The 13,863-nt window shown below is 34.4% G+C and overlaps 2 protein-coding genes across 2 annotated transcripts; one reads left to right on the plus strand and one right to left on the minus strand.

The window, feature by feature from the left end:
* The first annotated feature begins 8,109 nt into the window (after positions 1-8,109).
* On the plus strand, positions 8,110-9,841 carry LOC18598607 (Cystatin/monellin family protein). The gene is made up of 4 exons (XM_007028194.3): positions 8,110-8,383; positions 8,535-8,715; positions 9,127-9,272; positions 9,494-9,841. The coding sequence occupies exons 1-4, from the start codon at positions 8,198-8,200 to the stop codon at positions 9,608-9,610; spliced, it is 630 nt and encodes a 209-aa protein (XP_007028256.3). The 5' UTR covers positions 8,110-8,197; the 3' UTR covers positions 9,611-9,841.
* A 707-nt stretch (positions 9,842-10,548) lies between these two features.
* CYP98A3 (cytochrome P450, family 98, subfamily A, polypeptide 3) lies at positions 10,549-13,405 on the minus strand. Its single transcript, XM_007028195.3, has 3 exons — positions 12,873-13,405; positions 11,451-11,854; positions 10,549-11,340 (listed from the first exon to the last, which is right to left on the minus strand). Exons 1-3 carry the CDS (start codon positions 13,357-13,359, stop codon positions 10,696-10,698), a joined length of 1,536 nt encoding a protein of 511 aa, XP_007028257.3. The 5' UTR covers positions 13,360-13,405; the 3' UTR covers positions 10,549-10,695.
* Positions 13,406-13,863: the final 458 nt, after the last annotated feature.

Raw genomic sequence — 13,863 nt, forward strand, 5'->3', positions numbered from 1 at the left:
GATTGAAAACCAAGTATGGGAGTTAGTTGACCTTTCACCTGGGTGTAAGGCCATCAGAAAAAAATGGGTTTTGAAGGTCAAGCGCAAAACAGATGGATCAATTGAAAAATATAAGGCTCGTTTAGTGGCAAAAGGCTAGACCTAGGGGTGTGCAAACAATTATTTCGATTAGTTCGGTTTTGGATATCTAATAACTAAACTAATCAAACTCATATTTCAAAATAACCAAAATCGAACCGAACTATACAATAACCGAACTAAGTGAAATTGAACTAATTCGATTAATTCGGTTCAATTTTCAAAACTCGAACTTGATAAATTTTTTTTTGTATATATTTATTTATGCTGCATTTTTTAAAATAAATCAATACTACAATAATATTAAAAATGATAATAAAAAATTATAATAAATAAAATAGATACTCATATAATTTATATGATATAAACAATATTAAATAATTAAAAACATAGAGAAAAAAAACAATAAGTAATCTTGAGCAAATAACAACAAATCATTAACAGTATTTAACAATAGATAAAAACAACAACAAATAGTCTTCAACAAAAAATAGCAAATCATTTACAGTCTTCAACAATGGATAAAAACAACAATAAATAGTCTTGAAAGCAAATAATCTTCAAAGATTACTTCTTCCCCAAATGCCTTTTGATGCTATGAGCAATGTAGCATAAATATAGGTTATACCCTTAAAAGTTGAAAAAAATAAAAAAAATCATTAGTTTCAAATAGATTAAAAAAATAAGTTCGAACATGTTAAATATTTTATAAATTCAAATAGACATTAGATAACATTAGTACATTACTTGATTACCTTAAAGATTATCAAGTACATTATCCACTGCAATCTTTGACAACTCTAAAATACATAAACAAGAAAGTAAAAAATAAAGCATTAACATATTAACAATTGAAAAAACAAAAATGAAATGATGATATAAATAAAATACTCACCTTCATCAATTTTCTCAAGCTCTGTCAAATCATTTTCAGTGTCATTAAGATAATAGAAAGGTCCACATGGCCAATGTTAAGCACAAAAAAGGGCTTGCACTATCTTAGGCATTAAAGAACTCCGATATGCATCAAGCACACGACCATCGGTGCTAAAAGTTGATTCTAAAGCAACTGTGGATAGAGGAATCGCCTATACATCACGAGCTAGTAAGACAATAGTAGGATACCTATGACTATTGAGTTTCCACCAAATGAGAACATCAAAGTCATCACTATTAGTTGCATCAGGTTCATTTAAACTCAAATACTTCTCCAATTCTGATTTATCATATTCCCTACCAATTGTAATCTTATATCTCTGAAATTCATTCAGAAGAGCAACACTAGCACTGGAGTCAATATCATCATCAAATTTTAAAATTTGGCTACTAACACCAACTCTCTTAAGAGGAGGTTGTACTTTCTTTTGGCATTCAACAAGCAACTCTTCCATTGTTTTTTTCAAACTCACACAAAGCGATGAAGCCTGTTCATTCGAATACATTTTCCTTAAACAAAACTCTACAAATACAAGTTTCTTCCTTGGATCAAGAATAGAGGCAACATAAAGTAGCTTATTCATTGTTTCTATATTTCCCTAATACTTATCAAATTTCTTTGTCATTCTCTTTACCATTATTTACAACTCAACATTAGGATGTCTTTGTCTATCTCTCAAAATGCAATAAACACCACAAATATCATCAAAAAAAGTATTAATAGTGGCATAAGAAGTACCTAAAATTTTTATTGTGAGTGTGTAAAAATGTTTCAAGAAAATATTCAACCTCCAACATTTTCCCAATCCCCATGTTTAGGTATCCCATCTCCCATCAACAAATCAGTTCTATGCTGAGCATCGGCTTCCTCAAATAAATTAAAGGCTCTTGTCAAATTTTTTGAGCTGTTTCTAACATCAAGGAAATGGAATTCCATCTAGTACTAATATCCAAACGCAACAAATTTTTTGATTGAATATTTGCAGACTCAACACATTCTTTGAACTTTGCTCACCTAGCAGGTAACTATCTCACGTATCTAACTGCCCCTCTAATACAAGCAACTAAATCGTTCATTTCCTTCAATCCATCAGTGACAATGAGATTAATGATATGTGCAATACATCTCATATGTAGAAATTTGCTTTCTAAAAAACTATTTCCTGATAAGTTCAATTTTTTCTTTATATGTGCTATTGCAACATCATTGGAATTAGCATTATCTACAGTAATAGTGAAAACCTTACTAATCCCCCAATCACGCAAACATTTATCAATGATTTTTCCAATGGCCTCACTTTTGTGACTATAAATGGGACAAAAGTTTAAAATTCTTTTGTGTAATTTTCAATCATTGTCTATAAAATGAGCCATAAAACACATATAATTCTCTCTTTGAATTGATGTCCATGTGTCTGTGGTTAGAGAAACTCTAAAAGAAGATGTTCTCAATATATGCTTGACATGGTTTTTTCCATTACCAAAAAGGTTATAGCAATTTCTAGCAACAATCCATCGTGATGGCACAATAAATCTATGACATGAAGTTGACACAAATTCCTTAAATCCTTCCTTTTTTACAAATCTAAAAGGCAACTCATCTCTGATGATCATCTTAGCTAGAGACTTTCTAATGGCTTCTTAACTAAATTTTCAAGTTCCTATTGACCCATCACTCGATTGAAAAGCTAACTCAGTTTGAGCAGAATCATTAGCAAAACTAGGAAACTTTTTGCAAGAATTCATGTGATTTTTTAATGAAGTTGTGCCATTATATTTAATATTAGCATAAAATACCCTATCACAATAATTACATCTAGCTTTATGTTCACCTTGATCATTGACGAATCTGGTGAAGTGTTTCCAAATTTCAGACCTCAGTGGAAGTGCTTTCCGTTTCTTAGAATTGACAGCATCACTTTCATTAGTGGAGATTATAGTTTGTTGTGTAGTAGGTGATGGTGACGATGATGGCATGCCAATAGGCGTAAGCTGTGTAGCAGCATTGTTAGGAGTAAGAGTTGGATTATTGCTTTCACTTGCCATTGAAATCTTCAATCTATCACTCAAAAAGAACTAATTAATTAGCAAATATGTAATTCAAGAATCTATTAAAGAATCTGTCATTAATAGCACATATTAAAAAAACATGAGCAAATATAATCATTTAATGTACCCATAATAATATCTCCTAATATTAACCCCCAAACCTGTTAATTGTTGTTGTAGATGATTTTAGGCCTTTATACTTAATAACAAATAGTAAAAGTCAAGAGTAAATTAAATAAATAGAAAAGTCTTTTACTTGGCCACTTAATTTGTCCAATCACTTTTTTCTCACATCTCAGCACCACAAATAGAGAAAAAATAAATTAAGTTTTAGAAATTATAATAAATAAATTCTTCATGTTTAGGTTAAGTCAATCATTGCATTAAATTCCCACCTTGCCAGTTAACTCGGCTTTAGTCGGGTTCACATAACAAGATGACTAGAGAATTAGCTAGAAAAGAAACAAAAAAATGTTGAATTACTTAGCTCACTTTCTTCGAAACGCAAGAAAAGCATAGCTTCCAATACATTATTTATAGTTGTTTCCTAGCCTTAAGGCATGGAAGAAGAAAATTTTTTACAATTTTATTACCCCATTAGATTTGGCTTGGCAAATGGGTAACTTCATGATGAGAATGTTGGATATTTGCAATTCCATAAAACACTTTCTTTAATGCCAAATGCATAAAGGGTTATTGATGACAATGCTTTGCCTTGGTTGGGGCAAAAAAGATGATGTGATCCATTGCCACTAAGAACTTACTCAGGATAAAACAACCCATATATCCTTCATGTTCTCCTATTTTCAAAATACTTTTTTCTAATCTAATCCAGATGCGGTGTACATCCCACCACATATAAACATAATGTCTAAAGGTATATTAAAGCCAGAAACTTATAATGTGTTTAGTCCAAAAGTAATTCAAATACAGATAAATACCTTAATATTATCTATCTTGCTATTATTATGAATATTAGATCTGGTTAAATTTATTTTTTAGAAAAATGAAAAACAAAATATTATATTAGATTCATTCGAAAGCCAACATTTTCACTTATCTTATAAGCTTTATAATTGTTAAAAGTGAAGTCCAAATTTAGACCAAAAAAAATCAACCAGCAGCAAACCGCCATCCAAGAAAAATCAACAACGAGTAGCAAAAAGCCAAAAACCAACACCAAAAAACTCATCGACCAAACCCACCCATGAGCAAGCATTAACCAAAATTTCAAGCTAAGAGAACATAGAACAAAAAAAAGAGAAGAGGAACTAAAAACCCGAAAAACTTACTTGATGTGGGAAAGGTGAAGGATGGCAACAACTTGCTAAAGATAAGAAAAAATGAAGAGAAGAGGGTGGAGAGTCTAGACTCTAGAGACGGTAGAGAGAGGAACTAAAGAGGAGAAGAGATTAGGTTTAGGATTTATTTTTCATGTAAAATCTCCAAAATACCCTTACTTAAGTTCGGTTAGTTCTATTAAAAATTTTCGTAACTAAAATCGAACCAAATTAATTTTAATAACCGAACTATCCTAACTGAACTACCAAAAAACTAAACTAATCGAACCAAAAAACTAGAACTCATTTCGATTTGGTTTGGTTGTTCAATTCTATTCACATTTGCTCACCTTTAGCTACAGTTAAAAAAGGTGTAGATTATAAAGAGATGTTTTCTCTTGTGATGAGATTTGCATCAATTCGCCTTATCTTGGCTATAGTGGCACATTTGGATTTTGGAATTGTTCCAAATGGATGTGAAAACTGCATTTCTCAATGGAGAAATCAATGAAGAGATTTATATTAATCAACCAATTGGTTTTCAAGCCAAAGGAAAAGAATACAAGGTGTGTCGCTTGAAACGTTCTATTTATGGCTTGAAATAATCATCCCAACAATGGTATCTTCATTTTCATCAAGCCATCATTTCCATAGGCTTTGTGATGATTGAAAAGGACTATTGTGTATATGTAAAGAGATTAGGGAATAAGTTCCTTATTCTTTCATTATATGTGAATGATATCCTATTAGCTTGGAACGACATGGAGTTAATTGTCACCACTCAAAACTGGTTGTCTTCCACTTTTGAGATGAAGGACATGGGACAAGCTGAATACATCCTCGGGGTTAAGGTCTCAAGAAGTCGTTCTAAAAAGTTCTTGAGTTTGTCTCAAGAAAATTACATTCAAAGGGTTTTAAAACGATTCCATATGCAAAACTTCAAGCTTATAGACACTTCAATGGAGAAAGTCTATATCTCAGCATGGACTAATGTCCTAAAATTGAAGAAGAAAAGAAATAAATGGTGAACATGCCATATGCAAGTGCTATTGGAAGTCTAATATACGTTATGATGTGTACTCGACTGGACATATATTTGTGCAGTTAGTATGGTTAGTAGGTACCAAAGCAATTCTAGGATTGCCCATTGGGCTACAGTCAAAAAGATACTACGGTATCTAAAAGGAACCACTAATTTGGCTTTATACTATCAAGGTGGATGTCTAAAATTGGTCGAATATAGTGATGTTGATCACACTAGTGATAAAGATGATCGAAAGTCTACTTCAAGATATGCTATTATACTTGTAGGCAAAGCTATCTCTTAGAATAGCAAGAAGCAGCTTTGTACTGCTTTGTACACTATGGAGGCAAAGTATGTAGCATGTTGTGCTACAGTATAAGAAGTGGTTTGGTTAAGGAGATTTTTGCAAAGCTTGAACATTACTAGGCATCTTAGTGGAGTTGTTGTACTTTATTACGACAACACAGTTGCCATAGCTTATACAAAAGATCCTAAGTATTATGGAGAAACCAAACACATTGATACTCGCCATCACTACATTTGTGACATCATTACACGAAGTCTTGTTGCATTGAAGTACATTTCCATAATTGATATGTTAGTAGATTCACTAAACCTCTAGCTAGAAATGCTTTCCAAAAGCATGTTTGGGGTTTATGGTTATTACACATTTGATATTCAGGTACTTTTTTTTTTGAACAATCAATAAATTAAGTCTGTATTGACTTATTTGATCAAATGTTGTTAATTAATTAGGGCACATATCTAAAGTAATTATTGTTACTTGGTTTTATAGATTATTCATTTCACATAGGATAATCGCCCCAACGCTATGGTAGTTTGTGGGATAAGACTTAAACAATCACAAGGTACCAAGCATTTTGTGATCCCCTTGTCACATAAGTTGTAAGCAAGGATCTTAGCAATGTCACCTTGACTTAAAGTCAAGATAAGGCTGGTAAAAGTCGAACATGGAAATTATCCACACTCCATGGAGCTAGTGATAGCCGAATTTGAATCTTAAGGGATTCAAGTCAATCTTTTTTGCAAGGATTGGACCAAGATTTGTATGGTGATGTTGACGTGACAAACCCTAAATGGAAGATCCACCATAACGTACATTCATACTATATGTGCTATTAGTTGACCGATAGAAAGGAGTGATTGAATAGATCCCTACTTCATCACTGTGTGAGCCCTAAAGACATATGTAGTCCAAATTTTATACCCTTTAAGACTTGGATTTATGATATGAAGTTGAGATTTGGTGTTGCTGCTTTAGCATGATTTCCAAGGGTCAAAAATGATGTGATCTAACATACTAGGAAGCAATCAAATCTTAATGGATTGACATGAGTATCCAAGGAAGAGTCATTATACATCTCACATATATGGTCTATAACTCATTGCCTGGGCGGTTATAAAAACATTAGTTGTTACATATAACCATCAATTTAGACAAATAAAGAGATTTTGCATAGCTTTTATATGTAGGAGGGATCATAGATGCAAAATCTTGTGTGATTAAAATGATTTGGGATATGACGAGAACTCGAGTGGTGTTATGTTAGTAAGATGGTAACTTAATATCTCACTGCTCACCGATACCTTTATTTTCTCGTTGGTCGCACATTCCATTTTCCTTGTATGACAATGAATGGAGAATGAATTAAATTAAGAATGGTACAAGTTAATGCCGATGTGTACGAGTGGGAAATGTTGCATTTAAATATGGTGCATCTGCATGACATGCAACTTTATTAATTATTTGTGGATAATTAATAAATATTTAATTAATTCATGTTGGATATTATTCTGATATTGCTTAATTGAATAATTTTTTTTTAAAAAAATTGAAATATGATATAAATTTAAATTTAATTTGTTTAAATTTAATTAAATAAAGATTAATTACATTTAAATTTAATTTATTTAAATTTAAATAAATAAAAATTAATTACATTTAAATTTAATTTGTTTAAATTTAAAAGTAATATCCTATCTCTATATCCCTAATACGTCTAAATAATAAATAGATGTACTCGTTTCTACACACAACCAAGAGTGAATATGAGTTGTTCTGTAAGTTAGAAAAACCAAAAACTCTTTTCTCTTTTGGTTTCTCTTCATTCTTGAGTAACCATCAAAGGCTGATGGTTTTGGAACGTGTAATTCTTTGTGAAAATCTTTAGTAGCCACTTTATAACAATGAGAGTGAAGAGACTATTGTGTGCACGACAGAAGATTTGTAAGGCAAGTTTCTTCAATTAGAAAGAGAGTGAAATATTTATGTGAAAAAGTAGGTCCACCTCCCAATAATTTTGCCTTGTTTAAACATTCAAGTTATAACATAAGCGTCTTGCGAAGATGTTATGAATTTTAATTAGTTTACTTGATGCCTGTAAAACGGCAAGAGATTTGGAGAATTAACTTGAAAAACGAAATAAAATATAAAAAAAAAGTAAATAAGAGAAAAATCAAAAGAAAAAAGGTTTTTTTTATTTAATTGATTATTTTTTTAATTTTAAAATTTGTAAACTTACATGACATGTAATATTTTTATTAGTTAAAGAAATTCAATCTGAAAACCACATCAGCAAATTTTAACAATGGATGACTAATAGATTATCCATAATTGCTTTTCAAAAAAAAAAAAAAGAGATTATCCATAATTAATTTCAATTAAATTATAAAGGCAACAACAACCGGTCACGCAACCAACTAACTTCCCAAAGGGTAAAAAAAAAAAAAGTTTATAAGAACCCATCTGGTCGACCAAACTACACATAGTAAAGTAAAATTGAGGTAAAACCTAAGAAAAGGAAACGGAATGAAGATGAATAGTCTGAGATTGGGTCTGATTATTGTGTTTTGTGCGTTCTGGGAATTGGGGGTTTGCAGAGAGGCGGAGGATAACTTGATAAGGATGAAATTAGGAGGCTTCCGTGATCTTCACAACTCCGCCGAGATTCTTAGTCTTGCCCGATTTGCCGTTCAACAGCACAACCAAAGACAGGTTTTTTCTTCTTCTTTTTGCAACTGTTAATATTCATGATATCGATCCTTTAAAACAGAGGAAGAAAACCATGTGTTATTAGAATCAGTTGTAGCCTAGGCATGGGTATAGTCATTCTTCATTTGTTTATAAATATGTTGGATATGTGCAGAATGCTTTTCTTGAGTTAGCAAGGGTGTTAAAGGCCAAGGAACAGGTGGTTTCTGGTAAAATATACCATCTTACACTGGAAATCTTGGACGCCGGTGGTCAAAAGTCCGTATATGAAGCCAAAGTATGGGTGAAGCCCTGGATCAACTTTAAGCAATTGCAGGAATTCAAGCGTGTGCAAGGTCATTTCCTAACTTCAACAATTTACCTTGGGTTTTTGTTTTTTTTTTTTTTAAGTAAATACTAGTAAAATGCGAAATCATCTGATGCTTGATTTACTTTCAATGACAGCCAGTTTCTTTGACTTGGCCTTTGTATATAGTTTTATGTGCTTGAGAAGATATATGTAAACCTTTTTTTATGCTACTTGACAATGAACTTCTGTCACTCACACCCTAGAAGCTAAGAGAGGCATTTTTGCTTGAACCCCTGAATTAGCTTTTGTTTTGAATGATATGGTTTCTCAACCTTTATATTACTTTTATGCTTCTTAGTCTAGTGCATTTAGAAAATTTTTGGCCTTCAGTGTTGTTTGAAAGATCATTTAGTCATTCAGTAAAGTAGTGATAAGATGGGTACATTCTGTAAATCAGATGGTCCTCAACTAGGATGGAAAACAGTGCTAACAAATGATCCTAAGGTCCAAGATGCTGCGAACCATGCTATTAAGTCCATTCGGCAGAGATCCAACTCATTGTTCCCTTATGAGCTTCTAGAAATCCTTCTAGCTAAAATGAAGGTTGGTGTTTTATAATGTTCATTTCCGTTTCTATGACTGATGTTCTTTGGAATAACGGCATTTGCATTTGCGAATATAGTAATTAATTTATTAGCTTAAACCACATACCAATCCCCAAATGTCCATCTGTTCTCTTCAGCTTCTCCCTTTATGGGAAGGATCACTTTTTCCCACTTAAAAGTTTCGTTGTTTTATGAAGAAGTTTCTTTGGTTAAATGCAGGTCGTTGAAGATTATATACAGTTTGACTTACTTCTGAAGTTAAGGAGGGGCAATAAGGAAGAAAATTTCAAGGTTGAAATTACTAAGAACAAAGAAGGAAAGTTTGTTATGAATTAGGAGTAATATCATGTTGGTATTATAAATGACATGGCGACTGATACAGTTTATCCGTACCATTGTGACAATAAGGAATCCATTTCAGAAGCTATGCTTTTGTGCTTTGATATTTACATTATGACTACCGTCTTGTTTGTATATAACCTTCTGCTTCTCAATACTTTGTATACATGTCACTGAGTTTGGATTAAATTATATATTTTTCTTCTGAATGCAATGTAACTTTGAACATCTTTGCCATGTTTCTCTCTTAAGTTAGATGCTTTTGATTGCTTGTATGACTTGCACCTCTTTTCCTTCAAGTTTGTATGACTTGCTTAAATGGGATTGATGTTTGGCTGCTTGTTAATTTCTTTAGCAATTCTGTGTGGTGTTTCTTCTTCGCCAACTGATGCAATCACTGGAAAGCTTATATATATTGGTCTGTTTAGGGCCCGTTTGAAGGTTTGTGGTTACTTAGAGAGTTTGAATATTTTCAAACCAATAAAAGTTTGGGAGGATCAAGTCGATATGCATATGATACCTTGGGGGAGATATTGCTAAAGATCAAGCAATAGTTGTTCACCTATGCCTAAATCCAAGGTGGAAGTTGTTAAAGATACGTCATGAGATATAAAAAAATGACATTTTGATTCACTTACGCCTAAATTCAAGGTGAAAGTTGCTAAAGAATGAGTGTTTGTGTAATATAAAAATGGTAAGTGATATTTTTGTTAACACTTAATCAATCATTAATCATAAAAGTTTATTGGATACAAAATAAAAATATTTGGATTTTGATTAAGTGTAATAAAAGAATAAAAATTTATTTGAAGTTTTTAAAATAGTTGAATTTTTTTTTCAAATATTATGCTTAAAAATAAATAAATAATGCAAATTCACATTTAATTATTTGGAAGAATCTAACAAAAACTTTATATAAGAGTTATACAGTATAATTTTCGTCCGGAAATCATATATATATTGTGGTTTTATTTGGTCCTCTTCTTCTGACCAATGAGCATAACAGATGACTTAGTACATAGTAGAACCGAACTCAATCCAAAATCTAAGGATGAACGACAAGAAGAAATTGAGGGGAAAACTTAGACATCCACAGCCACACGTTTGTACAGATGGGAAGGCAACCTAGGAGTGGCCATAGCCTGCAATGGAGTCCTCATATAAGCAACCATTCCAGGATTTTCAAGCATGTCGATTTCCTCAGGCTTGACTCCCTCAGCCGGCGTCCAGCTAAAATGGTGCAACAGGTGACCCAGCATGGACGTGACCAGATTGATCCCAAGTTGTGTACCGGGGCATATCCTCCTCCCTGCACCAAACGGAAGTAGCCGGAAATCATGACCCTTCATATCCACGTCCTCCTCCAGGAATCTCTCGGGCCGGAACTCTTCAGGGTCCTTCCACACAGCCGGATCACGGGCGACGGCCCAGACGTTAACGTGCACATTTGATCCCTTGGGGATGTCGTAGCCACCAATTTTAACATTGGCATTGGCACGGTGGGGCAGCATTAGGGGAGTTGGAGGGTGCAATCTTAGTGCCTCCTTGGCTACGCTTTGCAGGTAAGGCAGGCTTGAGAAATCAGTTTCAGACATCACCCGTTCGAACCCTATCACACGATCTAGCTCCTCTTGTGCCTTTTGCTGCACTCTCGGATTTCTGATTATCTCAGCCATTGCCCACTCCACTGAGATTACTGTTGTGTCCATGCCTGCAGTGATCATGTCCTGTATATTCCGTTTATTATTATTATTATTATTATATTTGTAAGAATTCACTTTGCTATAATAGATGGCTCCAATCCTTGTAAATAAACTCCACAAGTTAAAACACTTACCCAAAGAAGTCCAATAATGGTGTCCTCGCTAAGGTCATACTTGTCTTGCAATGTGAGCAAGGCATCAACAAAGTGCTGCTTGGCACCGCCGCTCTTGTGGCGCGCGAGGGTGTGCTCCTCCATGATAGCTCTGGTGAGACGGTCCCTCCGAGCCCCATGCTTGGCGAATGCCTCCTCTTCCAGAGGAAACATCCAACGGAGCCATGGAATGTGCTCTGCCATGGCAAGTGACGCACCCAGCTTAAGTCCGTTTGCCACAATGGCTTTGAATTCTTGGCCTTGGTCGTCCATTATGCCCTCCGAGTTGACAAAACGCTTCCCGAACGCCAGCCTTGTTATGTTGTTGAATGCTACTGTTCCTAGGTATTTCCTTACAGGCAAACTTTTACCCTTGCTTTCTGCATCTAAATTTGCATTCAGATATATTAATTGTTGTAATGCCACAAAATTACATTCAATTGCATTAATCAAACAGGGTGTACATACAACTTGCAACAAATCTTTTAATAGTCCAAACATTCAATTGCCCCGGAAATACAGAGTGTTCACAATCACTCTTCAGACAAGTAAGTCAGCTATTTACGCAAGAGACCACGTGATACACCGAATAGCTTGGGTGATAAAATCATGTCTCACCATTACTACTTCATTTTCCTTGTGATTTCCCAACACAGTCATTATGGCCCATGCCCTTTTTTTCTGTTGGGGGGTTGGCCAACTGTTAAGATCCATACCTTAGAGGAGAAACCAACAACTATTACTAAGGGATCCATTTAAAGCTTTCAATTATTATTATTATTATTAGTATTACATCAAAAATTAATTGAACGCTTCAAAATAATTGGAACAATATTTTCATTTTTTTTTTTTGTTGATGGAGTTTAAAAATTATACAAATACTGTGATGGACAATTTTCAACAAGTAATAGCTGAATTTTGGGCGCGCCAAACGCTACTGCATGCGCGGCAGCTATGTTTAAAGGAGAATGCCTCAAGTGGAAGCGCGCCTCCACTCTCCCCGTCTCTTGCGGCCTCCCTCCAGATATTTGACTTTTAAATATAGACGACTTTGCCTACCTTGCTACTTTCTTTCTTTATTTTTTTATTATGTATTAAAAATTTAAATTTTTTTTATTAACAGCATTTATCTATTTTATTTATTTTAAAAAGCTAGTATTATATTTTAATTTTACTATATTTACTTTTACTTTACCAGTAAATAAAGATAATTAATCCTTTTTATAAAGGCCCCGCAATTAATAACGTTGGAGAAAAAGGCACTGCAACAGCCTAGCAAAATGAAGTAAACCAACATACTGTATATTAATCAAGGCAGGCGGGCGGTATTAATTTGGTGAAGACAAATTAATGAAAATATGGTTAGGGTTACTGCCTAGCTAAAAAGGGAGAAGGAGATGATACCAGGATTGTTGCAGTCGTTGAAGATGGATTCAACCATGGCAGTTACCTCATCTTCTCGGATTGGTCTCAAAGCTTCGAGCCTCTTCGGTGAGAAAAGCTCCAGCGTGCAAACTTTCCTTACCTTCACATAATGAGGTCCGTAATCAGCCCATATAAGGTCCTGTCCATCTCTGCTAAACTTTGCCGCTGATCTGCTCCTATGCCTATCCGCCAACTGTTGATCATTCTCTTTCAGAACCTCCCTGGCCAGTTCCGAATTCGACACAATCACGTTCAAAGTCGAACCAAACCAGACGGATATAATTGGACCATAGGCCTGCGCCCACTCCGCATAACACCGGAACCTAACAGGCTTTATGTCGTAAAGGTTCCCGACCACCGGCCATGATCGTGGACCTGGCGGAAGCTTGAACCTTAGCCGTTGGTAAAGCTTGTACGCTAGGGAGATGGCGATGACTGAGATGGTAATCAATAGAGGGAGATGCATTTCTTTTCCTTTTCTTATTTCTATTTTTATTTTAGGGAGAAGAGTGTGGGTTGAGACGAAGTCCATATATAGGAGGGGAGTTGGTGAATTGATCTTTCAAAGCTTCATCATGCATTTGGGAGGGACTGATACGGTCACCTGTACAAACCATAGAATCACCGGTCAAGGGCCAATGGAATCAGGACACATCAGAGTCATGGCTGGTGGGTTCAAAGGGGTTGCGTGACGAAGTACGTGCGCGTTTGGTAATGTTTGTTTGTGGATAATATTTTGGTGGTTGGTGAGGTGAGAAATTGGGAAGAAAGGTTCAAGTTTGTGCCCTGTGAAAGAATCAACGGTTGGTGAAGTGGTGGGCTCTCCTAATCCATAGCCCATAGATAATTAAGCTGAGCGGTATTAAACAAATATGCTCAGAAAATTTTGAAAATGAGGCTAAAAAAGAAAACCATTTTGATATTCAAGATAAATGTCTAAAATAAAATGTAAATGGTGGTTGGAAATGCT

Source organism: Theobroma cacao, chromosome 5 (assembly GCF_053813885.1).
Source record: "Theobroma cacao isolate CCN51 chromosome 5, ASM5381388v1, whole genome shotgun sequence".
NCBI lineage: Eukaryota > Viridiplantae > Streptophyta > Magnoliopsida > Malvales > Malvaceae > Theobroma > Theobroma cacao.

Bases quoted from the DNA above. Each gene is read 5' to 3' on its own strand.
- LOC18598607 (XM_007028194.3), top strand. From the start codon at position 8,198: ATGAAGATGAATAGTCTGAGATTGGGTCTGATTATTGTGTTTTGTGCG. The intron at 8,384-8,534 runs GTTTTTTCTTCT...GGATATGTGCAG, and splicing joins AACAGCACAACCAAAGACAG to AATGCTTTTCTTGAGTTAGC. The intron at 8,716-9,126 runs GTCATTTCCTAA...TCTGTAAATCAG, and splicing joins GGAATTCAAGCGTGTGCAAG to ATGGTCCTCAACTAGGATGG.
- CYP98A3 (XM_007028195.3), bottom strand. From the start codon at position 13,359: ATGCATCTCCCTCTATTGATTACCATCTCAGTCATCGCCATCTCCCTA. The intron at 11,855-12,872 runs GTATCATCTCCT...ATGCAAATTTAG, and splicing joins CAACGACTGCAACAATCCTG to ATGCAGAAAGCAAGGGTAAA. The intron at 11,341-11,450 runs GTAAGTGTTTTA...CGGAATATACAG, and splicing joins CCATTATTGGACTTCTTTGG to GACATGATCACTGCAGGCAT.